Below are 14,479 nucleotides of genomic sequence, written 5' to 3' on the forward strand. Positions count from 1 at the left end.
TATTAAATAAAAATCCATACTATTGACTTTGGGACATGGTCTCCTTTGCACCTTAATTTGGGCAGAGGCATCTCTCTAATAATTTTAATAACCATATCATAACACTACTAAGTAGCCAAACAATAGCACACTGTTACCATTCTTACCACTCCCATTTTTACAGATGCAAAATGGGAAAGGTAATGAATTGGGATGTGGAGAGGGAGAGCACTGAAATTCTTGTATTTTCACAGAATTACAGAATATGCTGAGTTGGTAGGGACCCACAAGGATCATTGAGTCCAACTTCTATCCCTGCACAGGACCATCCCCAAGAGTCGCAACATGTGCCTGAGTGTATCATCGAAATGCTTCTTGAACTCTGTCGGCCTTGGTGCTGTGATCACTCCTCTGCAGAGCCTGTTCCAGTGCACAGCCACCCTCTCAGTGAAGAATCTTTTTCAATATCCAACCTAAACCTTCCCTGATACAACTTCAGGCCATTCCCTTAGATTGTGTCACTGGTCACCACAGAGAAGAGACCAATTCCTGCCCCTCCTCTTCCCCTCATGAGGAAGTTGTAACTGCAATGAGGTCTCAACTCAGTCTCCTCTTCTCCAGGCTGAACAGACCAAGTGCCCTCAGTCACTCCTCATACAGCTTCCCCTCAAGGCCCTTCACCATCTTCATTGCCCTCCTTTGGACACTCTCTAATAGCTTAATATCTTTCTTATATTGTGGTAACCAAAACTGCACATAATATTTAAGGTGAGGCCTCAATGACTCTACCAGATTGCATAAAATACGAAGAATCAAACAATAATGGTCTCAAATTCCTCCAGGGACAGTTCCACAAATCTATGGACTGCATGGGTAGAGAAATGAAGGAGAAGGATCAAAGGCTTTGATGGGAGACCCCAGGAGCTCTGAGCCAAAGCTGTTGCCTTGAGTACTACTGCCAAAGGAGAAGCTCTATCAGAGGTGACTTTCTTTTCTGAGGGAAACCCATATTACTAGTATAACTCTGGACACATGTAGCTACTGGAACAGTTTAGAAGAAGAACTGAGTATATTTGTTAGGTGAATCATATTTTTGCATTTACCTCTTTAGTCATGAATGAAAAATTTCCATTATCTGATTCATCAACAGGAGCTTCGAATTCAAATTGGCTGTTTCCAACCACAAATTTTTTACCCTATGGAAGAGAAAAGTTCAGTTTAGAATTTGTATAGCATCACCAAGCATAGTAAACATCACCAGGCAATATCCTGTTCAGCTATGCAAGTAATTAAGACCAAATGCAGTAGGCTAACCAGTTACAGTCATCTAAAGCAGTGGTAGTGAAACATGGAGTCAGAGCAATCTGGTACCTTGATGCACTCCTCCAACATTCATTCAGGGTGGACGCAATAAACAGTTCAAAAAAAGCAAGATCAAATGTATCATTCCATTTTAGGGAGCAATAAGAAAAAGCTAAGATACGTAAACACTGGATGGCTTCACACATCAGATGTGTTATTAACAGAGCTGTGTGAGTTCTGCTCTGTAGGGATTCTGGGCAGAAGAGTAATGCAAGAACTGCATGGGAAACAAGAATGAAAATCTCAGCTCTTTCTGGCTTTCTCCTGCCTTACTATGACTCCAGATGTATTTTCACAGGAAAGTTTGATGGTAGCATCAGTTTAGGGTATTCCTGCCTCCTGGACACCATCTTTCCCCTCTTCTCCCTAGATCCTAAATCCATTAATTACCGTCTTACGGCTGAAGCACATACCGACCTTCACTGCACCAGTAAAACTCTCAGCTTGGCTGTTCTGTGATTCAGTCAAGGAACTGAACTGGTTAAAACCCAAACACATCACCCCACAACACTGTTTCTGTGCTGGATCATTCTCCTGCCCCCAGGATAGCTGTGCAAACAGCTTTGCCAGAAGAATCTTAGAAAGAAGTGAGTATCAAGGATATTTTCAGACAGTATTGCTGATAAAGACTTATGAAATCAGATCCCACTGGGGGACAAGATAACCTTCACCTTTACAAAATTATAGAATAGTTTAGGTTGGGATCTTCAAAAATCATCTAGTGCAACACCCCTGACATAGGCAGGGACATCTTTCCCTGGACCAGGTTGCTAAAAGCCCCATCCAACCTGGTCTTGAACACTTCTAGGGATGGGGTACCCACAACTTTCTTGGGTAACCTATTCCAGTCACCCATCACCCTCCTTGTAAAAGATTTCTTCCTTCTAGCCTATCTAACCCTACCCTCTTTCAGTTTAAAAAATGTTGCCCCTTTCCCTTTTCCTAGAGGCCCAGGCAAAAAGTCTCTCTTCATCTTTCTTATAAGCCCCCTTTATATATTGAAAGTCCACAAAAGTGTCTCTCTGGAGCCTTCTTTTCTCCAGCTAAACCACCTCAGCTCTATCAGCTTTTCTTCATAGAATAAGTGCTCTAGCTCTCACTCAGCCCTCTGATCATTTCCATGTCTCTCTTTTGGACCTACTGCAACAGGTCCATGTTTTTTTTGTACTGAGGACCCCAGAGCTGGAGTTTCAGGATAGTGGATAGGAGGAAGATAAATACCTCCCTCAATTTGCTGGCCACACTTCTTTTGATGCAGCCCAGGATACCACTGGTTTTCTTTTGTGTTGCAAGTGCACATCATCATCATCTAATGTTTCATTCCCACGTCCTTTTCCACAGGGCTATTCTCAATCCATTTAACCCCCAGTCTGTATTGATATTAGGAATTACCCTGACCCAGGTGCAGAACATTGTCAGTGGCCTTGCTGGACTTTATGAGAACTTCACGGTGGATGTAAAGAACGACTTATTTTTGACCAGAGCTGTCTGAGTCTTGAAGCACATGGCAAAAAAATAATGGTTACTCAATTCCTCTTTTCTGCTCCAGGGGTTAAATACATTGTCTCCTATCATCTACGCCTTGTGTATGAGCATCACAGCATGTTCATTTGTAGCTACTTCTCCAACACTGGAATCATAGGTAACTCATGGGTCACTAGGTTTATCTAATTAGTGCAGTGGAAAGCTTTCCTATTGCACCTTCGCTGTGACAGGTTGGGCAGTGGACATGAGCCCACCAAGGTTCGGGGCTGAGGAGGACAACATGTTCTAACCAGTTAAAGGGCCTGACTCAAGCCTTTGCTAGGTTTTTGTTAAAGAGGGGAACATACCTTCTACTTCTTGCTTTTCAGAAGCTACATATAGAAAATAAGCTACTGACAGACTTGTCTACCACTTTTACAGTTCATTCTTGCTTTAGAGAAAACATCTACATACTCTGAGTTTTAAAGCACCTCCTTACAAATCCTTTTTTTTTTTTTGAGGAATGCTTCCTTGTTTTCCCTACTCCACATATTTTAATATAACATCTGTTTTTCAAAAATGTTCAAATTCTACTGTTGCTGTTTAAGGCTTTCCCACATGCTTAACAGCAGGCTCTGGGAGAGGAGACTGTGTGTGACAGCTGATGTCTGGAGTGCGTTGAAATCAGGAGTTGCTATACCAGGCCCTTGAGCAGAAGGCCACAGAGCTCACATCTGGCAGTCTGGGTTCAAGACACATGTAGCAAACACTAGGAAGTGGGTTACACAACAGACACACATGACAAAGACAAATCCAAATGGGAAATTACTTTTAACGAGAATCTTTGGTGGGCTAATAAGGTTATCTTGATGCTGGTACATCTGTCTCTCCTATTCTGCCAATCTTTCAAGGACTCAGCTGGAGAGTGCCTCTCAGAAATTGCATGCAATATGATTGATCAGTAGTAAACTTTCCTCTCAACTGCCTATCCTGTATGAGGCTATTCCCAAAAGAATGACAACAGCTTGGATTTACCTCTCCTTCCTACTGAAATTCTTTCAGAGGAAGGAGGGGCAGAAAAACAGTCAACAGCCTGTTCTGTTTTAATCTATTTCCCTCCAATGAAGTCCTCATGAGGAGACTTATTGTACTTTAAGCATTCACAAGTTAGGAGGTGAATACAAAACATGCAAGCTTCATTCACAAGTTAGGAGGTGAATACAAAACATGCAAGCTTATACTTCCTCCCTCAGTTCTGCAATAGCAGTTTTTTAAGCCATTCACCTCTCCTACTCAGTAAGTAAGCCCTTCACTGCTCATCTCCACCTAGAAATGAAGATGCTTTTATGCACAGTGTTGGCTAGTGCACTTAGTCACCCATGATAAGGCTGGTTGTGCCTTTTAAGTAAAGCATAGATTAAATCGAGATAATAGAACTAGTAGTTCAAAGTGACAACAGAACATTAATTTTTGCTTTTCCTAAGCAAGAATTTAGGCAAGAAAAGTGGATATACCAATGTTCTAATCAATAAAGGTCTTAAATGTGCTCATAGTTGCATGACTGCTAGCTCTGAAAACACTGTAATGCCCAGCATACCCTATAGCAAAATTGTTCCACATGAGAAGCCAAATGCTACTTTGCATTTGGGCTGCAGGCCAACCCCTACAAAATATCCATCCATGGCTTCTCCTGAGCCACCCTGACTTCCATGAGATGTTTACCAAAGGCTGAGTGTAAGTTATGCCCTTACTCAAATGAATTTTCAGTCATCAAAGTTACTGCTTCAGCTAGCATGACCCCACAGGCATGAGTGCCTATATGATTACAACCATTTTATGCCTTATTTGTCTGCTATCACATAGAGGTCTGTGTATACAGCTGTAGTAACTGTGTGTGCCTATTCAAGTCCTGGCACTGAAGGAATTATTTTGTTTTGGCTTAAAAATGCACACCTGTACCAGGATATATGGAGCTGATCCCATGGCAGATATGACATTCCCACATGGCTCTTACCCAAGAAAAATTACTCTGACATCATTTGACACTCACTGCTCTCCAGCATCTTTCCAGCTTTGTGCCTATGTATTCACCTTGACTTAGAGAGACCTGAAATCCTTGTAAGCATTCCCAGTTCCAAGTTAAATAAATACATACTAGGTCTGTTCTGTTGGCAAATTGCTAAACATTGCTACCCATGATAAAGCACTCAGTCCACAGGATGTGTCTCTGCTTTTGTTAAACGTAATTGATATCTCACAGAATAAATAAAAACCCCAGGTTTTTTTCCATTCCCTTTTTGCTACTGGTAATTCAGAAAGATTGAAGTGCTTAATTACAGAATGATAAACTAGATAAAGGACACTTCTTGGATTCTTCCTGCTGCTTCTCTTCCTTGGAGGAAGAGGGTCCACTGGAAGCCAAATTCAGTACATCTACATTGTGCATCTACTCTGAATTTGTTCTTGAGAGTGGCTTTTCCTTTTTCCAGGAAGCAGGAAAAGATTTTCCTTTCGTGTGGAGAAACAGCTCTTCACAATTTTAAACAAAAGAAATATGAGTTGAACCTCTGTCATACTCTTCAATTTTTAGCAAATAGAGCTGTGGCCTCTAAGAGAAGTGTTGTGTGCCCCACATTGCACAGAGTCAGACATTCTATCAGGAACCAGTCCTAGCACCTCGGAGAACAGATGGAATTCACCCAATTTCTTTTAATTGTCAGTATATGTTTTAAGGTCTTCAAACAAAAATGTTTATCTTTGAACATATGTTTATATAGCAAGATCTTTGTATATGTTTACAGTAGTGACACTCAGCATGGTCTTCTTATGATTAGAGTGCTTAAGGGTTGCTTTTTACCCTTCTCTGAATACCCTTCTTACGTCTCTACTCTTCAGACCTCTTGACCCTTTTCCATCCCTTGGTAGACATAGCAGAGGTGATAGAAGGAATTTCTAAGCTATAGAGTACTTGAGTTTGAAAAAGGAAAAAAAAATCAAAAGAAAGAACCTTCTTTCCCTCAATAGATGGTTGCTAGCTGAGGAAATCAATGTACTCCTCCCCAGTGTATTTATCATCAATTTACACAAAGACAACACAGAAACAAAAAACAGAAATAATAACAATACTTGAGCTATTACCTAAAAATGATTTTTAGGCTTCATTTTTGTCAAACTAACAATAACACTTTATGCATTGTCTAGGTTACAAAACAATTAAAAGCTTGAGGTCAAACTCTTACTTCTGAGATTTGTAATTTATTTTCTGGAAGCAAGTACAGAGAAAGAGAAGCCTTTTTTACGGTTGAAAAAATGCCTAATCTTCTGGTTTGATGGTCACACACACACAAAAGCAAAAGATTATTTTATCCAAACTAAGAAAAATTTAATTTTGAGTGCATTTTTGTGTTTGAAAGGTGAAAACTGAATTAAGCACACTGAGTGATGTCATTCTAGAACCACAACAACAAAACCCACCAAGTATTTAATTAGAAAAAAAGATACGAAACATACACAATTTCTACATCTTCTCTCATTTCATTAGATGAAAAAAAATAGTTCAGTGTTTCAGTAGGTCTTAAAGCGCCCCCTCCAATTTTAGTGGTTAAAATATTTTCTCCAGCTATGATTCTCTCTTGGTGATGACTCTACTACAATAACCAACATTGTATGAAACTTGAATGTGTAGCTCTTTTCTTTCTTTAAAAACAAGTACAAGCAGGATCTCCAAGGCACATAAACTAATGCCTTAGTTTAGGGGTGTGGATGCAGTTTAACTTGCATACAAATGACAGCTAGCTTTGAATTTGTCTGCTTACCTGATAATAATCTAGATGCTTTCCCTCAAAAAACACAGTTGTTTGGTACTCCATAGGTATTATTGGAGGGTCAGGGTTTAGAAACTGTGGGCATTCTTCTTCCTGCAGAGTGAAACATTTTATATATTATTACAAACAAAAAATCTTATCACAATAAGTTACAACGGCCTTCGGACAATAGAATGCTTGTTCTGAAGAACTTCATGCTTAAAATACAGTGACAGATTTGATTACACCCTTTCAAATTAGACATGCTAAAAATGACTGCAGCATATGTCAAAGCTGTGGGTGATTATCTTTCCCTGCCTTGAAATCTCGTTCCTCCCATTGAAGTAAAATAGTAAAAGGAACAGAAATATCCTTTCAGAGTTATTCAGTCTCACTGCCCCTCCTCAATCATACCCTGAATTCCCACCCCCACACTGTCACTAAAAAAAACCACCACCTTACACTTCTGGAGTTAACTTTAGGATCATTTTTAAAGCCCTAATTCAACCAACTGATATGAGATATAAAGCAAACAAAACACTGAAATGTTCTAATAAAAACCTAATAACCTTATTTTTAAACATTACCATATTTTGTTTAATCACATCCTGTATTGAAGAGGACTCTTCACAGATATGTCTCTTCCAGTCCCACTGGCAATTCCATCTATTGCTTGCACAGGAATAGCATCTACAAATATAACACGGTAGTCATGACAAACTGTCAGGTTTTTTCCCCCACTGACAGGAAAAGTAAATGAAATTCCATATTTATTCATGGAGGGTAGATCAGTCTGTTATAACGTCCTTACTATGTTAAGCTGAAAACTTTATAATAAGAACAGTTCAAGAAATCCAAAAAGCTATTTTAGTCATTAAATATTTGAGAAAGGATCAGAAAACCACAGTATCTTGCAAAGACTTTGAGATCAAGCCTGAGAGGACTGGAAATTATTTTGATCAACCTTCATACATAAGGCTGAACAAAGGGTTTGGGCTGGCTGTGCCTGCCCTGGGGCAGTAATATCTCAAGCAGGGCCGATGCTGGGGGCAGAGTCAGCATTGACTGTGTACTTGAAAGCACCACAACCCAAAGCACCAATCTATCATTTCAGGGAAGCAAATATCCACATAGTTCACCTGCAGATACACCAGCAGCTACAGAAATGGTAATCCAATGAACTGGCCTTTAATTATATGTGCCATGAATATTTCTATTCCACACCTTATGTTGCTGGCTCATCTGGTGCCATTTAACCATTTTAAAACTGCCTTTAAAGGTAAGAAAAGGGATTGGGACACTGGTAATCTTTGAGAGTGCCGAAGGCTTAATTATGAAATGATTGTGTAACTCAGCTGTCAGTTGCCTCACACACAAAGCTACAGGATCTAAACACTTAAGAAGCTGAAATACTTACGGCTGATTTTCAATAAGATTCATTGCTTCTTCACAGTCATAAAAAGGGTAAGTATGTGATGCAAAAAATACCTTGTTCTCTTCAAAGGTTAACTGAAGTGGAACTGAAACATGATCTATCACAAAAGAAAAAAAATTATCCAAGTGGTTGTTCAATTCTTCAGCTCTTGAGCTGAATGATACAATGATAACACTTTTATCATTTTACAGGACATAAGCAAATATTTAACTATACTGTTGACTCTCTGGATCTCACAACTAGAAGCTCTGTTTTGTCTTTTTAAGCTTTAACAAAATTTTCAGCATATGGTTCTCAGAAGAAAATCAGAGGTAGAAAAAAGGGAAGAAGCAAAATAAAGAATATCTTTGTCTTATGGAAGTGTTTCTCAGTGGTGCTATCATCGTGCTAGAATTTTAAAGAGCCCAGAAGAACAAGGAAAATTGAGTAAGGAGATAATTGAACACAGATGAAAGCTGGCACAGGAACAGTCATTTTAAATAAAACATTTTCTTAAATATGAATATGTCTGTGTGTAAAATTATTTCTTTCATTTGTGAATTAAAACTGTTGTCATGTGAATTAAAGCAAGTGATCTTTGTGGTTAATTGCCAGCAGTGCCTGCAACACTAAGTTAGCACAGGCATTTGTGAGCTTCAGTTTGCCATACATGATTTCTCCACAAATGTACTTCTCATCTGGATTATTATTAAACCAAGAGTTGTGCTTTCCTCAGTGAAACTGTTTCAAATACCTTTTGCAGAAATCATTAAGCCCTTATGACAAGCTATTTCACAAGCTATTGAGCAATTTCAAACTCTGCTTTCTTGAACAGGTTCTTGGAAGACCATCAACTGCTTGGCTGGAAGTTACCTCTGCCTGCACTAGGTCCCCTTGAATATTTCAGACTGAAAGGAATGCCAGGGGATTTCCTAACAAAAGGATGGTGAAAAATTATCCTTCCTAGAAACATCCTATTCCTTTTGGAACCAACCACAACTAAAGCAGCCCAGACATTTCCAGTGTCAGTAGGATTTCTTAACAGTAACTGGATAGCTCTGGACTTTTTGTCACATGCTGCAAGGAACATAAAAATCATGCATACAAATATCTTAAGGGCAGCTATCAAGAGGATGGTGCCACACTCTGTTCAGACAGAACAAGGAGTAATGGCCAAAAATTGAGACACAGGAGAGTCCATCTGAATATGAGGAAAAATATCTTTACTTTGAAGGTGACAGAGCACTGGAACAGGCTGCCCAGAGAGATTGTGAAGTCTCTTTCTCTGGAGATATTCAAAACCTGCCTGGACATGATCCAGTGTAACCTGCTCTAGGTGAACTTGCTTTATCAGAAGGGGTAGACTAGGTGATCTCCACAGGTCTCTTCCAGTCCTATCTATTCTGTGGTTCTGTGAACCACTGCCTGTGTTTGTAGCTACTGCTGGTGGCTGCTGAGCTTCTGAGCATCCTTATATTACTTTTGAACATCCTTTCAGATAGACCCCTGTACAACCAACTCAGAGGGACATATTATTTCTATGTTACTTGCTTACTCTAATGCCTTCTCTGACAGGCTTCTAGTCTCATATTTCACGCTGGATAACATTGAGATGTCATGTTTATCAACCCTGTTACTTTATGTTGTGCTTTACAAAATATTTAGGGAATGTGAGTTGGCCCTAAATAATAGAGTGCTGTGACACACCCCAGCTAGTGTAAAACTCAACAATAAGATTTTAACATAATTATTTTCCCTGCAACTGAAACCAAATTTTGACCTCTTTCAGCCTTAAGAGAATTGAAACTTATCTTAAAAAGTGCTTTCAAGTACCGCTCTGACAGTTCACGACTGTTTTGATAGATATAAAAGGTTTATCCTCAGGAGTATGTCTGCAAGCTGTAAGAGCACCTGTTTTTTGTTTGTTGTTTCTTTCCACTTTTTAAAACTTAGTACATAATAAACAATGCTGTGTAACCAGTTTCAGTCCATGTGTTTATGCATCAAGACGTATGAATTAAAGCACCAAAAAAGCACCATCTAGGAAATGAATTATGGCTGGCAACAGATCTTAAGCCTGTAATCAGTGGTTCAGAACAACGATGCAGTATTTAATTATATGATCGAAGTATTTTTCCACTGGGTTTACTATTGCAGAAGTTGTAGGACACACAGTAGAAGATGCAGGAGGCTTTGATAGAAAGGACAGCCTTGTGACCAGAAAACAAGCCACTGAAGTACTGTTGACTAGAGCAAAACTAAGGCATCAGGCATGAACAACTTCACAGCTGAAGCACATATGCATCTCTTCTGACCCCACAGTTCAGACTAGAGCAACTGGGTTTTGTTTGTTTGGGACATAGAACAGTACCTCTCTGGCTCCCTGTCTATGTGTCTACCAAGCTACTGTTTCAGGTTCCCAGTAGAAACACTGGGAACGCTACAGCTTGTGAATACATCAGTGCAAAAAGTTTGAGCAAATGGACGGTTTAGCAACAGACCATCTGGGGAAAGGGACTGGAAGAGGAAGAAAAACCACCTTGTATACACCTCATATAAGAGCATCACATTAGAAACAGCAGCCTATGTTCATTTCTCTTATCTATGGAGAGTAGAAGTATTTCTTTACCTTGATGTTTTGGTGTTGGAGGAATTATATCAGGTGGATCACAGATAATAACCCCATCTTTCAACTGAGCAGAACGTGTTGTTCCCCCAAATGTACAGCAAACATTGTCACTTGCAGTCAAAGCTGGCAACGGATTTACAGTCAGTTCCACCTGGAAACAATTTAAAAAGGGTAAAATATTTGAAAGAAATGAGCCAAAAGCTGGTAAGATTTATAGTTATGGTATTTCAACTGCTTTTGTTGTTGTTGTTTTGTTTTGGTATTGTTGTGTTTTTTTTTGTTTTGGTCACTGGTGATATTTTAGCACCACGGAAGATGGCTCTCCTTTTCAATTTTTATTTCTTCCCATCTGGTAATCTTTTCTTCCTATATCTCTACCAATTTTTCCAGGCTGTGTCTCTGCTGAATTATACTGATACAAAAATCTCTTGTCCTGTCAAAGCATTAGATCAGAACAAAAATGTCTGTACAGACACACCCAAAGCCTTTTATTCTTGTCCTCAGCATCCAGTTTAGCAACAGTAAACAGTGATTAACACTTAAATCCTGACACACTTAATTAAAATTACATTAACCTTCTGTGTTACTAGAGAATAATGGAAACAAAGCTGGATAGACCAGAAATGCTGGAGCTTGAAAGGGATAAACAGAAAAATGGCTTCCCCAAGACTCAATGTAACTGCAAAAAATCCATTGAGATCTATCATTAAGATAGATCTATCAAAAGCATTTCTGAGTGATGGTGAAATGTTAACCTCCTCCAGGAAAGAATGTATGTGAGGAACTAAAGGCAAAATAAGATAGGAAAACTTAACAAGGAAAGAGGAAACAATTGAAATGAAATTTTGGATGCTGTCCTTGACTTAATGTTTCAGGTGTGTTCATTATACAGTTTAATTTTTTCCATTTTGTATTGCCAATAGAAATGACAATGATCCCTTCCTCAATGAAACCAGTTACACTCTTACTAATGTCTTTATTCAGTGTAGAAACGGCCTTAACACAATGCTATTTACATCATTTAGAAATGGAATTAAAGTGAGTTGAAAGACAGTTTCTTTATTTCTGATTAAGAGGAATTAAAAGCCATTTACTGATTTTACTTGCTGAGTATCCCTGGGAAGGCCTCAGTCTGCACTGGCATGCTCCATTTGGAATTAGAGCAAGTTTTGACATCCTGGTCACACTCCAAAAACTCAGTTTTGTTGCATGAGTCGTTTTGCATGCTGAATTTACCTTCTCCATGTACTCAGTCAGACTTCACTGTGTAGGCAAATCCACTGCTGATTTTAAAGCAACAGCTTATTCACCGCTTACTTAAGTTTATGCTTAAGTAAGCTGAAAGGGCAGCATGAAATCTCCCCTACCAATTACTTTTTATGGGTTATACAACGCTGTGCAACACTTCCATAATATTCAGATAAATGTAAGTGCTTTATCATCACACTAGTGCATCACTTTGGTTTACAGAGAAGGTCAAACTCAAAAATTTCTTAGAAGAAAACATGAACTGCAACCTGCAAGAACAGTGGGTAAGAGAGAGCACCGTGAGAAATGCCAGAGACTGAAATATTGAAAACACTATCCTATTCCTGGTCTCCACTGTGCATGAAGACATGCAGATATTCATCTTCCTGGTAGTCACATCAATGTGCTTTAAGAATATGTAAGGAAAGCATTTTCCTGTTATACCTTAGCAGGGGCTCTGCGACTCATATTTAGAGGCTCTGCACTAACGATGGTCACACATGTGCCACTTGGACTCCATAGCCAGTGATTCTCCTTATCGGCTGTTCCACAGTCTGCCTTCTTTGTGCACCTGACAAAAAAAGAAACCAAAACCAAAGCAAAGCAATATTATAGCTGGACTCTGTCTACAAATTTGCTTCAATATTGACTAATGGGTTTGCTATTAAACAATTTTTAATGGAATAAGTGGTGTAATAACTATTGATGGTTTGAGGTGTCAAAAACAAGTGCCTATTCTATTTTGGACACCATCTGGAATTAGACAACCCAAATCCATGAAGAGGCAGTAATATTTAGCACAGGAATCATAAGGCAATGGAACTAGCACCTGATCATCTGAAATCAAGCTGATTAACCTTTATTGTAATATATAACAATATCCTGAAGGAGTGGGCACAGCCTGTTTTTTCTGCAGGTCAAATGGCAGACACTTATATACTGCCAGTAATAAAATACAACATTTGAGAGTAAAATCCAACAGAGAAGTAATGCTGGAGATATTCAAGCTTGTGGAGAGCTTGTGAAACAACTCTAGAAATGTTACTTTCATAAGGAATGTTTTCATTACCTCCTACCACTATTTAAGACCTCTCCCTGCCAAGGCACCATTTAAATTACAGGAAGACGAGTGGCTGTGCAGCCTCATCAAAAAGTCTGGGAGATTTTCCCAGATCAAGTACAGGAAAAAGAGATGCAGCAGTAGAGAAGCTGCATATGGGGCTACAAAAGCTTGTTGAAGTGTGTGTGGGGACAGTCTCATGCATATTATTTCCATTCTGTGCAAAGTTTAGGAGCTAATGCTGTGGAACCTCTGGTTGCTGCAGCAGAAGACTGCTAAATCATCAGGGGCTTTAACACACTGCAGTTGTTGCACAGCTCTGTCAAACCTCCTTTAAACAAATCATTTACATATGGAGTTTACATTCACAGAACATATCCCTAAACACACTACTAAGTGCTGTATGTGAGCATGAGACGGAACTTAAACTTAGAAATGAAACATCTTTTCTCCCCATTGGAAATAAGTACTAGCAAATGTGAAAATTCATGTTTGCCTCTTCTCAGAAACCATTAATATTTTGAAATATTGAGGTCAGTGGTCATATCAGAAACCTGAAGGGAAATCTAGGAAAAATTGCCTTTTCTATGATACGTGACACAACCTTCAACTCCCAGCAGCCCAGGAGGAGTTTGAGGTTATATTCCAAATCCTCAGGTTTCATCCACAGTAACTGAAACCCAGGCTGGAGGAGTTACAATGTATTACATAAACCTGCACATACCGCATAAGTTTCTCTGCAGTGCTCCATATTATGCTACATCAGGCTGATAGGTAACCTAACACAATAGTTCATATTTTCAGGCAGGAAGGTAGAAGCCTGAAATTCATCTGCATATTATAATTAAACATCCCCTTTGTTACAACAGCAAGAAGTTAGATTCACAAATTCCCAACCACTCATGCCAAGGGGTTAATTAAGTTAGTCAAAAAGAGAACTGCAGGACCGCTCTTCCCTCTCGGCACTCCAATCAATGCAGAGTGCAAAGAAGAGACATTACAGAGCTGTTCAGTGCTGTCCTAGTTTACATGTGTTTGAATATTCATTCAGTGAAACTCTGCAGATAGTCAGCCAAATGCCACTTTCTGCTTTCCTACAGGTAGGCGAGGGTTCCCTGTAGCTACATGTCTTGATAGATGAAGTTTATATAAAACCAGCATTTGAGCTACACACTTTATTTTAGACATGGAACTTTTTTTTCCATTTGTGTTCTTTTTTACACTTTACTGCTCTACTTAAAACACATACTATATTTTCTGAGCTTGAAATAGAGAGCATTTTTTTATTTTCTAGAAGAACATTTGACTGTACAGTTCAAAGAGAGATAAAACATACAGTTAGAAAATGTATAATCATTCTCAGCATCAGCAGAAAAGTATATATTTTCCTAAACTAATCAAATCTGCATAAGTAAACAAGGACATTTTTTTGTGTGCACAGAATACTGATGTCAATGTCTGTGTGAATAAAATTAAATCACTATCAGGAGCGTAAGGCTGAGCACAAAATGTTGAGATCA

The 14,479-nt window shown here is 39.0% G+C and overlaps 1 protein-coding gene across 6 annotated transcripts in view; it reads right to left on the bottom strand.

Moving 5' to 3' along the window:
* PLXNB2 (plexin B2) overlaps positions 1-14,479 on the bottom strand; it is a 257,415-nt gene that overhangs the window by 58,745 nt on the left and 184,191 nt on the right. For all 6 annotated transcript variants that reach the window (XM_050325005.1, XM_050325007.1, XM_050325006.1 and 3 more), the window contains 6 exons: positions 12,344-12,470; positions 10,652-10,802; positions 8,026-8,140; positions 7,196-7,298; positions 6,621-6,722; positions 1,083-1,175 (listed from right to left, as the gene is read on the bottom strand). In XM_050325005.1, the coding sequence (XP_050180962.1) occupies positions 1,083-1,175; positions 6,621-6,722; positions 7,196-7,298; positions 8,026-8,140; positions 10,652-10,802; positions 12,344-12,470 (691 nt within the window). The remainder of the gene's footprint in view (positions 1-1,082; positions 1,176-6,620; positions 6,723-7,195; positions 7,299-8,025; positions 8,141-10,651; positions 10,803-12,343; positions 12,471-14,479) is intronic.

Source organism: Myiozetetes cayanensis, unplaced genomic scaffold, assembly GCF_022539395.1.
Source record: "Myiozetetes cayanensis isolate MyiCay16 unplaced genomic scaffold, myiCay2020 scf3, whole genome shotgun sequence".
NCBI lineage: Eukaryota > Metazoa > Chordata > Aves > Passeriformes > Tyrannidae > Myiozetetes > Myiozetetes cayanensis.